Genomic DNA, 16,346 nt, shown 5'->3' with positions numbered 1-16,346 from the left:
AAGTTGCCAACATTTAAAAATCAGGAGATCTCCCAACGTCCAAATTCTCTTGAATATTGGCAATGGTGAATCCACAGTTCTAACCATCAGCTGTAGCAGTTTTACCTTTGACGGGACAAGAGCTTGTCCATTTGTCCTAGTCACCACTACTCTGTATTGCCTCTCTAACCCTGATGGTAGCTGCCACTGACTGTTGAGCTTAAGCTATGGCATTTCTTCTGCTTAGATGTTTGACACATTTGCATTCCCTACCTGGTCCTATTGGCCCAGCTGCTCAGTCCAATATTCATTCAGTGCTTTTTTCTCACCTCAAGCCAAGTACATAGTTCCATCACAGCTTTCAGAAGCCAAGGGTGGAGTCTTTGCTTTCTTTACCCCCTTTTCTCCTCCCACAAGACCCTCCTCTTGAATCCTGAGGAACCCTGTCTCAGGCTTTTGGCACAAGAAAGCTTTCAACTCTGCAAGCTCTATAGGTTTTGCTATTCCCTTGTTTGATTAAGGTCCAGCCATTCGGTATAATGAGGTGTTCAAGAATTCAGGCCATGAAATCAGCTCAGTGAGTTTCTAACAAGTGACTTAACCTTCCTAAGATTGCCTTTTGTCATGCAAAATGAAGCTGGCTTCTACACAAAGTCTTAATCACTGGTGCTTAGAAAGTGCATCCAGGCCTGCCACTATTTTTCTCTTTCTTCATTTATTACTTTGGGATTTTTGTTTATCATTCTTTTAATTTTTATAAAATATCTTACTCCATCAAAATATCCAAACTCCTCCTCTTTCCCTAATTTTATGTTTCATAATCTGCTTTTATCTCAATTTTCCAGTATAAAAATGCTAATTTTCTTCTTTAAAAATGTTAGTCCTTGCCTTTAACTCTACATTGCAGTGTCACCTTCTTTTTCATTATTTGTGTCTTCCCCCCATCATTTAGTATTTCTATCCCATTTTTAACATCGCTTTTCTTAGATTTTCTGTAATCTTCTAGTCCATATTAGCACATGTGGAGCAAGGAGAGCAAAGCTCAGGGACTGGAGAGAACCTGCAAGACAAAGGAGCTGTCTGGCTCCTCCTGTCCTCGGGCTCAATCCTTTTCCCCTCCCTCTGCCCTAGATGGACCCCATTCTTAATACTAGGTGACTGACCGAAGTTGACCTTGAGCTTTGGGAGAATCACAACTCCATACAATAGAGCCTTCACACTATGACCCTAACAGCTACATGAGAATATTGCTTTTTCTGTGCCAAGCACTGTTCTAAGGCTTCACATGTATGACTAGTTTAACCCTCACAAGAAGGTCACAAGGCAGGTGCTATTCTGATGTCCATGTCACAGGTGCAGAAACTGAGGTGTATTAGGTAAGGCCTCTGATGGGCAGTGTGGTCCAGGGGCTGGGCTGTCAACCTCCCAACTAGTTCCACTGGGCAAAGTGCTCAGAACAGTGTTGGTCCGGTGAGGGGGACGTAAATGCCATCTGTTGTTATGACTAAAAGAGCTATGTCTCAGACCGATGAACTGCTGTATTAACAAATACAGCTTAGCAAATGGTTTCCCCAGCGAAAGGCAGGAGGAAGCAGGGGAGAGAGCCACCGGCAGTGTGGACCATCCATGGGGGGACGGGGAGGCCCGCCAGCTGGTACACTCCTGTCACAAGACCCCACTATGCTTCTTTCAAATTTGTGTCTCAGCATGACAGATTACTGTGGCACAGACTTTCAGCATCCCTAAAATCCCTGGCGACCTCTTTTAAACTGTTCTGTAAATCACCTCATTAACCCAGCTGAGGCTTCTTGCAAAGCATGATTTTTCCCCTTAAATTCCCAAGAATGCAATCACACCAGGAACTAGAAGCTGTTTTTCTCTATCAGTGCTTTGATAAGACAAGGAAAGCAAAAATAATTTTTCTAGCTTGGGAAAATTTGTCTCCTTTTATCCTCATTTCCTTCGAATTTGAGATGGAACCACTCTGAATTTCTGATACCATGAATTTTACCCAGCTCCTTAACACCGGGATTCATTCAGTACCTTCTCAATTGGCCTCTTGCCTCCATTTTCTCAGAACAAAACCTTTTGGTCTTGTAGTAAAGCAGAACCAAGAGTTTAGTCAAGTCCTTCTCCTCCTAATGAGAAAATGGAAAGAAGGACCCCCCCCCAAATTAAATTTTTTCCTAAAGTATTCTATTTCCACCTGCTCCACTGGCCTCCTGCACCCTAAACTCTGCCACACTGCCTGTGGCATCACCCAAAGGAGCTCTCCCCAGCTTCCTCTGCCAGGTGACATCTGCCAGCGTCAAGTCAATTCACACTGTCCCCATATCAGCTGCCTTGCAGATGAGAGTCATCATCTCAGAACTCTGAATGGGAAATCCCCAGGACCTGGTCCCCAGTTGTGTATGGTGACCTGCAGGGGGTTCTGATTCCTTCCAGTGGGCCCTGGTGTGACATCCTCCACTGGTCTGGACGCCCTTAGAGGGCAAATGGCATCCACTCACTTTTTTTTTTTTTTTTTTAAAAAACAGAAATAGTGACTGTTTTTTTTTTAAGATTTTATTTATTTATCTTTAGAGGGGAAGGGAAGGAGAGAGGGAGAGAAACATCAATGTATGGTTGCCTTTTGTGCGTCCCCTGCTGGGAACTGGCCTGCAGGTTCTGCCTGCAACCCTGGCATGTGCCCTGACTGGGAATCGAACCGCGATTGTCTGGTTCGCAGGCGCGTGCTCAATCCACTGAGCTACACCAGCCAGGGCCATCCACTCACTTTTAACAGTGCTCCTCCTGCCGTGCCCAGCACAGTGCTCAGGGGCTGACCCTTCCCTCCTTTGCCTTCTAGGGTACTTGGGTCTCCCCTGTACCCTTCCACCCCTGTTTTTCATAAGGCAAGGGCACCCTAATCATTTGGATAATGATTTGGAGAGCAGACTTACACAAATTGCATATAGAATTCAGACTACTTTAAATTGGGTTTACACTAGCATTCCTACCAGCGCACATACACCGGAGTGTGCTATATTCAAACATGTTACCTGGCTGGTCAAAAAAAAAAAAAACACGTTCTTTGCGGTAGGTGGCACTTTTGGTTTGAAAACCGCACTTGGCATGGACAAAGACTTGCTTCCATTCCAGAGCAAGTCTTGGCAACATGTCTGGGACCTAACCAAAAAAATTAAGCCTGGAGCCTGCAAGTGTAACACTTTGGAAAAACATCAAACAAGTTGTCAGCTATTCCCTGAATGAGCTCTGAACCTTGTCTGAATTGCTTTGTATTTTATCTTCTCATCTCTCATGCTCAGCTGAGCCACAGGCAAAATAATAAAGTTTACTTTGCAATCTTAAAACCCTCTAATAACATGTTCCTCAGTACTCTCCCTCCCTTCTCACCTGATCCTGACCCCCTCCACCTCTAGCCACACCTCATTCTAGATTTTTCACTGTTCAAAGCACCCCGTTTAATGCTTCCCTGCTTTGCTCATTTCTCCCTCCTTTTCAAAAGTCATCTAATGAGTTAATCAACCAAGTAAAGGTGCCACTATAAGGAGAAAAGTCCTACTATTTACATTCCCAGCTAAAATGTGGGATTTTATTGCAGATTGAGGTGTAATTTACATGCAATAAAATATACAGATCTGAAGGGTAAAGTGTTGGGAAAATGTAACAATCACAAAATGCGTGTTTTGCGAGTTACATTTTGGAAAGTGATTGTAAACAGTTACCCTGCCTGTTTCTGTTCAGTCCTTGATCTAAGAATGGTTTTTACATTTTATGTGATAGAAAAAAATATAAAAAATAATATTTCATGATACATAAATGTTTATTCAAACACAGCCTCGCTCCTCCATTAACATATTTACCTGTGGCTGCTTTTACACTATAAGAGCAAAGTTAAGTAGCTGCGACAGGAATATTGACTCTGGCTGTTTACAGACACCTGGTTTAGACCATTTAGGCAACAGACTTTGGGCAGGTAAATCACACCCTCCCTGTGTTTAAGGGCTTGTGGAGACTTCAGGCATGGGCAGTATACACACAAGTAAATCATATTTGAGGGGGATGGTAGTTTCTGCTTTGTAGCAATGAAAAGAAATGCAAAATACAGTACAGTAACAAAGGGCCTTTTTTGTTGTTAACAGAGCAAGAAAAACCATAGATATGGTAGCAAAAAAGACTAGAGAAAGAAAAATCACTACAGTACAGCTAACATCATCATGAACTGGTTCACCTCTTGTTTCAAACAATCTGGCAGGAGTATTAGTCATAAAAGTGTTCCTACCCTTTGACCTCAGAGGCCGGCTCCAGGAAATCTACCCCAAGGAAATAACAAAAGTATATAAACTCTGTGTCAAGATGTTCCTTCCCATCAGCCTTTTTCTAACAAAATGCAGGGAACAACCCGAAATGTGTAACAATAGGAAATCAATTGGGAGATTATGGTTCCTCCACTCAATTCAAAATATGCCCAAATAATAGACATGAAGACAAGATACACAAAAAAGTCATGCTGCAATAAAAGACTGTATAAAAACTAAGCATAAGTCCTGGCTGGCGTAGCTCAGTGGATTGAGCACAGGCCTGTGAAGTAAAAGATTCCCAGTCAGGGCACACGCCTGGGTTGCAGGCCAGGTCCCCAGCAGGGGACACATGAGAGGCAACCACACATTGATGTTTCTCTCCCACTCTCTCCTTTCCTTCCCTTCTCTCTAAAAATAAATAAATTAATTTAAAAAAACTAAGCATGATAGGTGAAATCTGGGAAAGGCCATGAATATGCCATTAATACTTCGGAGAAGGGGCAGAGATATAGTTTGGAAAAATATCACACATCCGATCATTAGTCCTTTTATGAGAAAAAGCCTTTGTAGACCAAGACCACGCACACACAGTATGGGAGTAAGTCTCTGAGAACACATTTCCTATAAATAGAACAAATAATGATTAGCAGGACTCTTATCCAAATCAGTTTATTCCTATACCTCCACTTCAGAAAACTCAAATTCTGCTCATGAAGTTGTACACATTAAATATGTCCTGCTTTTTGTATGTCAACCTTTCCTCAATAAAGTGGTTAAAAAAGAAGAAAAATTGAATTCACAGTGTTCTTTTTTTTTTTTTTTTGAATTCACAGTTTTCATAACCCTTAAGGAATGAACAGGCGACTAAGGAGAAAAGAGGAATTGCCCTTGATGAATATAAAAATTAGAATCACTCTAGTAATCCAGCTGTTGTGTCTATCAACATCTTTAGGCTCTGGTCCTGTTTCAAAGTATACTCTTAAAAAAAAAAAGCCTCTTGACTGTCCTGTTTTTCCATTTAATCTAGAGCATTGCAATCCCTGGCCTATAAATCAAATATAAATAAAGAATGAATAGCATCAAAATGTTTTGCATCAAAACAATAAGTTATTGTCACAGGCAATGCGACCAAATGTATTTCATTCTTACCATTCTTGCAGAAATGTGCTGACTGGGAAAAAAAAGTCTGCAAAATAAATGGGCTGACTAGAGAAAAACAAATCCTACAAAAGAAATGTACCGGCTTGGGGAAAAAGATAAACTCCTACAAAAGAAATATGGCAACTAGGAAAAAAGCCCACACATCACTATGCCATGTATATCACATATATATGATATGTGTCATATATATGTCATATTTTTATGACGGTCAATAGAACCAAGCACAGGGGTCCTAAGCTTATCTCGTATTTCTTTTTTATTTATTTATTTATTTATTTATTTATTTATTTATTTATTTATTTATCTTTAGAGGGGAAGGGAAGGAGAGAGGGAGAGAAACATCACTGTATGGTTGCCTTTTGTGCGTCCCCTGCTGGGAACTGGCCTGCAGGGAACTGGCCTGCAACCCCGGCATGTGCCGCGATTGTCTGGTTCGCAGGCCCGCGCTCAATCCACTGAGCTACACCAGCCAGGGCTCGTATTTCTGATACAACCTTTCTGGGAGACCTGACATAGGTGGGAGGGCAAAACTTCATGCCCGCTGGGGGCTGTGGTGGGTTCATATACGCAAGCCTTTGCACACTACGAAGCATAACTTGAACTTAAAATAGGCCTGGAACCAACCCAAATGTCAAACAACTGACAAATGAGTAAACAGAATGTGATATCCTCGTATGATGGAATATTATTCTGACATAAAAGGGAATGAAGTACTGATACATGCTACAATGTGGATGTACCTTGAAAATATATTGTGAAATGAAAGAAGCCAAACAAACACCACATATCATAAGGTTCTATTCATAAGAAACGTCCAGAATAGGCAGCTTTAGAGACAGTACATTCGTGGTTGCTTAGGGCTACACAAGTGGTAGTGATAGCTAAAGGGAATGGAGCTTCGTCCGGAGGTGACAAAGACGTTCAACCATTGACCATGATGACAGCTGCACAACTCTGTGAAATCAGTAAAAAACAGTACATTGTGCACCTTTAACACATCCATTGTATGGTCTATAAATTAAATCTCAATAAAGCTGTTTTAAAGTTTTTCCAGGCAGGCAAAAGATATTAGGCAACAAGCTTTGGTGTTGTGTTTAAAATTCATGAAAATCATCAATATATCTTTTATATTTCCTGTTAAAAAAGTACAAATCCTGCCCTGGCTGGTGTAGCTCAGTGGATTGAGTGCGGGTTTGTGAACCAAAGGATCATGGTTCGATTCCCCGTCAGGGCACATGCCTGGCTTGCAGGCCAGTTCCCAGCAGGGGACGCACGAGAGTCAACCATACAATGATGTTTCTCTCCCTCCCTCCTTCCCTTCCCCTCTAAAGATAAATAAATAAAATATTTTGAATTTTTATTTTAAAAAAATAAGTAAATCCTAAATTAGTCTTATTTCCATCAAGACAGATAAAAAATTAAATATCTTGAACACAGACTCTTTTCAAAATTTTTTTATTGATTGATTTCAAAGGGACAGGGGAAGGTAAGGGGGAGAGACAGAGACAGACACTGACTTCTTGTTCCAGTAACTGATGCATCACTGGTTGTTTCCTCTATATGCCCTAACTGGGGATCGAACTCACAACTTTGGCGTACTGGGACAATGTTCTAAACAACTGAACTACCTGGCCAAGGCAAATGCACACTTTGCTTTAAAAGCTTACTATAATTATTACTGAATCTTTTGCAGCAGATGCACATTTGTTTATTTGCTTATTTATATTGATTTGAGAGAGAAAATGAGCGGAAGGGTACGGGGAGGGAGGGAGAGAGAGAGAGTGGAATATCGATTTGTTGTTCTACCTATTGATGCATTCATTGGTGGCTTCTTGTATGTGTCCTGACTGGGGATCGAACCCACTATGTTGGCATATCAGGACAGTGCTCTAACAAACTGAGCTACCCGGCCAGGGCACAGCAGATGCAATCTGAAAACATTAAACTTTCAACTATTTTTTGGTCACTGAGGCAACCATCTGGACAAAGTTTCAAACTATTTGAAAACATCTGAAAGCCACAAAGAGAAAAAATTCTTATGTTCTTAAAGGAAAAAAAAAAAAAGTCACTTAGGGAACAATGGTTTCTTATCCAGAAGAAAGCGGGGAAAGGTGTACACTTCAAAACTTTTCCTTTTTCAATTTCATTCTTTCTAGGAAGCTTTATATTCTTTGAAAGCTGTTTATTATCCTTAAAGGAGAAACTCATATTTCTGATATGATTCTTCCTGGAGTTAAAAGGGCATTTTTCTCAGGTCTTCTTAAAACTTCACAGGAATGATGCTGGACAGCCCTGATATGGCTGCAGATGGCCCCTTTGCCACTTTGCATGACCCCTTTCATCCCACTCTTTTTACTTGTTTTTTTAAAAGATTTTATTTATTTATCTTTAGAGGGGAAGGGAAGGAGAGAGGGAGAGAAACATCAGTGTGTGGTTGCCCCTCGTGTGTCCCCCACTGGGAACTGGCCCACAACCAAGGCATGTGCCCTGACTGGGAATGGAACCGTGACCCCCTGGTTCGCAGGCCCTCGCCCAATCCACTGAGCTACACCAGCCAGGGCTCTTTTTACTTGTTTTGAGGCCCCAGGAGAGCAGGGCTGGTATCTGTCCTGGTCACTACTTATGCCTGCAGAATCCAGCCCAGTGCATAAGGCACACAGTAGATTCTCAAGATATATTTATTACATTGAATTAACCGCTTTGGGTTTCTTTTTTTTTACATTAAGTTAGTATCATAAAATATGTTGCTCTGTGGGCCAAGTTTCACAGTAACTAGAGTAATCTTATCAGGAGTGAAAGATCAGCAAATACCAGATCAGGAGATCAGCAATGATGATATCATATTTTCCTCTCCCAATGCTGCAGCTACTGAGGGGACAGAGAAATAGACTTCCGAGACATAACTGTCCTCATCATCAAGAAGTTCCTAAACGAGCGGCTAAAACCAGTTAGACATGAAACAGTTAAACAGGGAGCAGGTTTCAACGTAGTGGAGAGAAGAGTGGATTTGAAAGAACCAAACCGAGTTGGAATCAGGGCTCTCCCAGTGGAAGGTCATGTCCAGGAGCATGTGTAAATCACAAAACAGCCCACTGGACAGGATATCGTGGAGATCGGATGAGAAGGGGCGTCCACATGTGTTCTACCAACACTTCCAGAGACAGGAATTGGGAAGCAGAAAGAGCAGCCAGGTTAGGGGCAGACAGGTGAGAGGAAGTCTTCTCAGAGAATCAGGAGAGGGGGTAGGGGCAAGGCAAATGACACCCGATGTCTCGTAAAACAAACGATCTGAGAAACTTACGTAATATTGAATTTTCAGTTTTGAAAACAGTTCTTCTTATTCCCAGCCTCATTGTTCCTCCCAAATTGCCAGGGTTGTGTTCCGGCATATCAATCACCTTAGAAAACAAAACAGGTGTGGTTTTTGTCAGCTGGTAGAAATATAATTTCCCAAATTTCAACCTTTACTTCTAGAGGAATGGTCATTGGGTAAGGATCTTCCCTAAACCATAAAATCTGATACTCCTTCCAGTTTTCTCACTCAAATACATGCATACTTTATACGGGCCTCCCAGTATGTTTTCCTTTCATGGCTGTTTCTCATCTTTCATTTAAATCACTTGTAAAAAATGTATGAGGGGTGTCTTCATGACCTTCCTCAGTTCATTACTCAACCTGTCAGTTCTGGGCAATGTTCACACTTCAAGCCCTGGGAGTCTGGAGTCTTCTACTTTAATATTTCATGTCCCTCCCATAATAACCACCCTCTCCCACTGCCCACTTCATTCCCTAAAGATTTTCCATAAGCAAATCTGTCAATCTTTGTGGGAAAGTATACCAAAAGTATTTATTTGTAGAAAACCATTAGAAGTTAAAAAAAAAAAAAAAGTCATGTCATCCATTCTGGTACATTCTATAGTCAGACACCTAGGTGTGACCCTGGATGTCTCCCTCTTCCCCATCCCTCATATCCAATCTGTCAAGTCCTGTCCATCTCCCCACTCCAGATCTATTGCTCTGACCACCACCCAAAACACAGCCCCTCCCCCAGGCTATAGCTAGAGCTTGCTGATTGGCTGCTGTGTAACCACAGGGCCCAAGTCCACCCTGCATGCGGCAGGCAGAGTAGTTGTGGTATTTCTCCTACTTGAAATCCTTGACTGCATAGTATGAGGCCAGTCTATCCCTCCAGCCTCACTCCCCATCACTCTCTCCTCACACCCTGAGCTCTGGTCTCCATGGCCTTCTTTCTGGCCCTCCTGCCATGGGAACCTGGCACGTGCTGTTTCCTCTGCCCAGAACATCTCCTCCCACCCCCTTACCCCTTTTCCTAAATCATACCATCCTCAACTTTGAGAAGTTAGCTCTACTATTCAATATGAGCTTTTAGAGGTACTGATATTCCCAGGCACCATAGTCTAGTCCGGGTCCTCTCTCTGTGCCAGACCCGTCACTGCACAGGTTTCAGATTGGGTCTGTGGACTGCTCTGTGTGCTGGACTGTAAATCTTTGTGAGCTGGGGCATGCTGCTTTTCCTTCCCATTGCATTCCCGGCCCCTCACATATACGGAACTGGGATATGGTATTCGGTACATGAACACATGAACGAATGAGTGAACAAACTCAGACCAAATCACTTCAGATTTATTTTTATGATTACTTCACAGAAATTCAGAAACACATGTTTTTATGAAAAGCCTGTTCTCATTAGTCATTGCTGCTTTCTCAGTTCTGTTCACTACGATCTCATGGTTTTGTTTCCTCTATATTTCACGTCATTAGAACAGACTACAGTTGGGTTAGTTAATTTGTTCTAATGAAATTGTTCAAGCTTCTCTCTCATAAAAACCTTTCTGGTTCCCGCCCCCCGCCCATATCCTAATTGCTATATATTGCTCTAGAAGATGCCTTGGCAAATGAAATTGCCTGAGATAAAATTTTTCCAACAACTTCTCTGATCTTATCAATGCCCCAGAAGAATTTTCCGAACACTGTGCCCCAGTTATGCTCTAAAAGTCACGGAGGAGACGGGGTGGGGGAAAACACTTGATTACACCCCTTGCTGAATGAAGTGCTCAGTTCTGAAGTACTCTTGGCCTTGGCATCCCTTTCCTATCTTTTCTGGTTGTTTAATTATGCCTAGATTAAGTATTACTGAAGTGAGGTGACTGAGGGCATTCGCTTCCAGTTTGCAAATGCCCAGCCCCTTATGTATTTTCTAGAAAAGGGCAGATAAGACTGGACTACCTGCCACAAACTTGTAAGAAGTCCTAAGTTTATCCACAGCCTCGATTTCCAATTACATTTGAGAAAATTTGAATAATCTAGGAAGACCACAGTGACAAGCTGCCCCTGGTTTCTTCTTATAGTTCACTGTAATTTTTCAGTCCACTCTTACTTACTGTGTCTGGGTAGACTCTTACTGGGTAGAGTCTTTTAATGTCGTCTGTTCGGTTATTGGCACATGTAGTATTCAAGAAATGATCTACTATGAGCCATTGAGAATAAGTCAAATGATTCAGGAAGCCTGACTTACTGCTTACTTGGGATGAACTTGACAAAGACCTCAAGACCAGAAAATATTTCCAAAATTAAAGTGGGGCAGGGGGGAGAAGGTAAATGCAGTGGACACAGGGCTTGTCCAAGGGCATGAAATACTCATCCAACACAAGGGAAAGTCTGCAAATTCCTGTCAGAGCAACATGAGAGTATTATTTAGAAACACTGAGATAAGTATCAGAGAAAGCAGCCGGAAAAGTTAAGGGTGGCAGAGAGGATGTGTGGATTACTGAATTTTTTCATTACAGACCTTATGGAACTGTATGTAGGCTTTTTAGACTTTGTACATAGTATTATTTTAATAAAAATACAAATTTCAGGCCTAAATAGTGAAATGTTTTACACCTTCCACTAAAGCATTAGTTCACAATATACCTGCTGTTTTCAGAAGCAATAAATAAGACTTTCTCCTGAAATTATAGCACAGAGGGAAATCCTAGGGTGTAACAGCCATGGAGACCCTCCAGTTAAAACATACTAGCATGGCAATCAGTGGAGAAGGCAAAGAAAATGTTAGAGAAAAGACAGGGAAGCAAGTAGAAGTAACTTTCCAACTCTAATAATGCCCTGAACATGAGCAAAAGGAGAAAAGCAGAGTGAGAACTGACAGGGGAGTTGGCCACTCTCTGGCCTGGCTTACGAGGCCTCGTCTGGGGTTGCCCATCAGCAGTCAGTCAAAGAACATCCAAGCAAGGCACAAGCTGGTGAAATCCAAACACTCAAGAAAGGGAAGGTTCAAAAAAATAGAGAAACACTGCATTTCTGGGCAAGCCTGGCCCACCAGCTGCCTTGCAGAGTTACTAGGCAATTCGACAAGCTCTAAGATGACAACATGACGGCCTCATGGGTTATTAGCAACCTGATCGAGCAACAAAATTAAGAAAACCATCTTCGTTTTTGGCAATCCTTCCACAAAAATCCTGAAAGACAGGAGAATATCATAGCCTCAAAACGTATCTTTTCTCATTATTCAGGTGGTGAAAGAAAAGAACCTCAAATATGCTTTCGCTTTAATACCAGCATTTCTAAAATCCCCAAGATCTTGGATCTAAGAAAAAAAAGTCTCTTGCATTGCAAAAGAATTGCCTCAGCCCGCCTAAGTAAACACTGGCTGTTGTCCGGTCCCCACTACAGATACGTCCTTTCTTGGAGCCAAGTTATATAGCCTAAGAAAAAAAAAAAAGGATCAATAAGTAACGAATATTGGTGGTGATAAAGCTTTCAGAGATGTGAAAGTACCACACAAGGGTAAGTATGAACTAATTAACCTTTACTGAAGTTTCTGCAGCCCATAATAAAAGTGTAATGGGTTCAAGACTTCATGAGTGCCAGGCATCTTAAACAACAAAGTCTAGGGAAGTCAGGTTCTCTTATCAAAGATGAAATTCCTGAATGGCAGTGAGTGACGGAGCATAAGCGCTCTAACAGAGCCCTGTCAAGGCCAGGTTCCCATATGTCCCTTGCCTTTGGACATTTCATTTGGGGCACTGGTGGAGCCTACACTGAGCAGACCATTTCCAGTCTCTCAGGCAATACATGGTGATTCTCTCCCACTATATAGTATATTCCTTTACAGAGATCCCCCAAATCATTCCTTTCTTACTGTCCACTAGTTTTCTCTGTTCATTTTTTTAAGACTGGTCCTCATTTTGATTCACTGAGTGATCATCAACTTGAGTGTAAAGGATAAACCAATCCGATATCAGTATAATGTTGAGTAATTCTGTCACACTGCCAGCTACAGCAGCCTCCCGTGGCTGCAAATCAAATCTAAACTCTAACGTGGCATTCAGGTTCCACCTCATTCAGGAACTGACTAGGTATGCTCTCCCCGTGCATTCTTTTTTTTTTTCAATTTATCTTTTTAAAAAAGATTTTATTTATTTATTTTTAGAGAGAGGGGAAGGGAAGGAGAAAGAGTGGGAGAGAAATATCAATGTGTGGTTGCCTCTCATGTGCCCCCTACTGGGGACTTGGCCTGCAACCCAGGCATGTGCCCTGACTGGGAATCGAACCGGCAACCCTTTGCTTCACAGGCCTGTGCTCAATCCACTGAGCTACACCAGCCATGGCTCCAATTTATCTTTTTATGATTAATTGATTGATTGGTTGATTGATTTTTTTACCTTTTTTTTTTTTTTACTTTTTTTATATCAATGAATGGTTGCCTTTCGTGCCTACCCTGCTGGCAACTGGCCTGCAGGGAACCAGCCTGCAACCCAGGCATGTGCCCTGACTGGGAATCGAACCGCGATCCTCTGGTTCGCAGGCCTGCGCTCAATCCACTGAGCTATACCAGCCAGGGCTGATTTACTTATTTTTAATTATAATTTACATTCAAGATTATTTTATAGTAGTTTCGGGTGTGCAACATAGTGGTTAGACAATCATATACTTTACAAATTGTTTCCCCTCATGTTTCCAGTACCCTCCTGACACCCCCATGTATTCTAACCTGGGGTTTCTATCTCAGCCAAACAAGGCCGTTGCCAATGGCTCCTCTGCTCCCTTCCCTACAATCTCACTATACACATATATAGGCTAATAGGTCAGGTGTTGGGACAGCACACAGTCTGCAGTAAAAATCAGCCTGTAGTAAGAGTGGGCTGTGATGAAGAGGCTTCTGGGAACTCAACCCCAGGGCAGCACAGGCTGAAGGTGGAAGGCAAGCTCTGCCACAGGGCACAGGGAAGGCAGGCAAGGGAAAGGATGCCCCCTTTTAGGGCAGCTGCACTATAGTCAGCGTCTCTCCTAAACCTCAGGATCAAGGACAACAGGAATCCATGGGGAGCATTTGACATAGATTGGTTTTTCAGGGCCTAGATGCTGACTGTGTACACTCTTCCCAAAGGTGCTTCTCCAGGCACTGCCTGCTGTGGACTTGGCGTTGAATAACATACCTACGGAGGCCTGTGGTGCCCAGAGCTTCTAAAAGAAGTTACTCTTGCCTTTCCTAGGAAAACTGAAGACTGTCCAAAGATCAAGCAATTGAACAGCAAGGTGTTAAATAACCTTTGCCTCTCCATTTTTCCATTACTAACCTTGCTTCTGTCATTTTTTCCCCTCCTCTGGTTTCAAAACTCACTCTTTCGAACACACCCTGTATTTATCACCCGTCTCCGTGTATTTTTAGTTAATGTTTCATGACAATATCTGTTGGTGGATTTTGTGTTTCCCACTGCAGCTTTACTGTCACACCTGAGTCTGCAGGTAAAGGGAAAAATAAGAGACGAGAGATGTGACTGGCAGAGGGGAGCAACTGAAAATTAAAGAACACCCGCGGGTTGTTTTTCAAGTTCTCCGGTGTTTACTACAAGCCTAACTCCTGACAACAAGCAGTATCAGGCCTGTTTTAATTAGAGGTCTTCCCTTGAAATGAGAGCTTTGTAGCCTAAAACACTGTTAACCAATACTCTTCCAAACGTTTTTCTTAGAGTTAATTTTATATGTGCACAAGTCATTATGCCATGTGTTTTATATATAACATATGTTATCTGTCATATAATACATAGTTATTAAAATCATATAGTTACATATCATAGTTATTATGTTCATATATAGTTATTAAAATCATTTATTCAATATAAATTCAAGAAATATAACAACCGCCATGTTGGTTTTAGCTCCCAGTGGTAATTTGAGAGAACAGATAATATAAGATGCTATTTCATATACTGGGGGATTTGAATACGGGCTGCGATCATGGCACTGTGGTTGGTAGGACAATGTCCTTGTCCTTAGGGGAATGCTGAGGCATTTTCATGGGGAAGTGTTGGGATGTCTGTAAGTAATTCTCAGATGGCTCAGGATTGGGGGTGTCCATCCATAGAAAGAGAAAGCAAATGTGGAACTGTTAGTGATTAGTAAATCTAGGTGAAAGGTGGAGTGGTGTTCATTGACTAGTTTTGCAACTTTTCTATAGATTTAAATTTTTTAAAAAACTCTTAGAGGAAAAAGATATTTCTTGTTATGAATGTTCAACAAAAGCCTACTTCCTCTTATGTAAAACAAAGTGTAAATATAACACTTTGTTTTACATAAGAGGTGTTTTTATGTTTTTACATAAAAACACCCAAAACTCTAAAATCTTGATTCAAATTCATTATCAAAATCAGAATATTTTTCTTTTTCTTTTTTATTAAATACTTTTGAATTTTATTGTTCAATTACAGTTGTCTGCATTTACCCCCACCCCTCCCTACCTCCCCACCTCCCTCCCATTTCCACCCTCCTTTGTTTTTGTCCACATGTCCTTTATACTTGTTACTATAAAATATCAGAATAATTTTCTGCAAAATAAAACAAAATGCCTATCTTTACTCAAAGAAGGCCATTAATCTGTAGTCAATATTGTTGGATACCAAAGTCAAATAATCTGCAATGAAAGCAAGAATAATTTATACAGGACAGCAAAGATGCACAGAATGATAAACACTCAGGATTGGTGGGAAACTTTTAAGGAACTCTGTAAGATTTCACATTCATTGTCCAAGGTAAATAAGTCCCTAGAATTTTAGAACTAAAAAGCATCAGAAATACAGACCAATAGTTCAATCCTCAATTTTTAGGTAATATAATAAAGGGTCAGAGAAAATTATATAAGCATAGAAGTGCACAAGTGTTTAAAAGATGTAAGTGCTTTTAAAGCTGATCTGGAACCCCTGCTTGTGAGTTGCAATCAGTATTAGATCAACGTCCCCTGGAAATGTCCTAGTTCTTTCAGGTAATGCTTCTAAAAGGAAATAAATTTAGTTTCCAATTTCAAATCCTGGCAGTTCCAAAAGTTTGAAGCATTTCCAATTGAATAAAAGTAAGTCAAGTGTGCAAAAAAAAAAAAAGTAAGTCAAGTGTGTTCCCAAGTTTCTAGAATGATTAACAAAATATATTTGGTGAGGAAAAGGGTAATAAATAGGGTAATAAATAAAAAGCAGATACGGGAACAACAAATTAAACAGTTGAAAAGCCCTCGGGCTAACTGCTTGCGTCTGGAGTCAAGCTTCTACTTTTTTCAGTTTGAAGCTCGCAAGGCTTTATTCAAAAACTGTTAAGAGTGTTTTTGGTTTGTTCCAAGGCCTTGCTTGTCTGTCTGCTATTGTTTGTCTGTGAGTACTTGATTTGGCCCGGCAGCCTGATATCTTCAGGATCAGGTTATCTTCGGAGACTAGCTGGCTTTTGCTCAATTCCCTTTGGAACAGGGGAGTATCAGACAGGACTGTCTCACTGAAAAAGTGCCACTCAGTCTACACACAGCCAGGCTCTTCAGAGAGCAGGCTGTTTCCTAGAACTGGGTTTTTAAGCCTTCAGCCCGATCCATGATCAGACTCTTCTAGAGCAAGGATGGCC

At 41.4% G+C, this 16,346-nt stretch overlaps 1 protein-coding gene across 1 annotated transcript in view; it reads right to left on the bottom strand.

Moving 5' to 3' along the window:
* CTPS2 (CTP synthase 2) overlaps positions 1-16,346 on the bottom strand; it is a 100,924-nt gene that overhangs the window by 30,414 nt on the left and 54,164 nt on the right. The window contains exon 14 of the mRNA XM_037157461.2: positions 8,746-8,842. Within this exon, the coding sequence (XP_037013356.2) occupies positions 8,746-8,842 (97 nt within the window). The remainder of the gene's footprint in view (positions 1-8,745; positions 8,843-16,346) is intronic.

The sequence above is a fragment of the Artibeus jamaicensis genome, unplaced genomic scaffold (assembly GCF_021234435.1).
Source record: "Artibeus jamaicensis isolate MK-2021 breed Jamaican fruit bat unplaced genomic scaffold, CSHL_Jam_final scaffold_1283, whole genome shotgun sequence".
NCBI lineage: Eukaryota > Metazoa > Chordata > Mammalia > Chiroptera > Phyllostomidae > Artibeus > Artibeus jamaicensis.
This window is presented reverse-complemented; position numbering and strand designations above follow the sequence as displayed.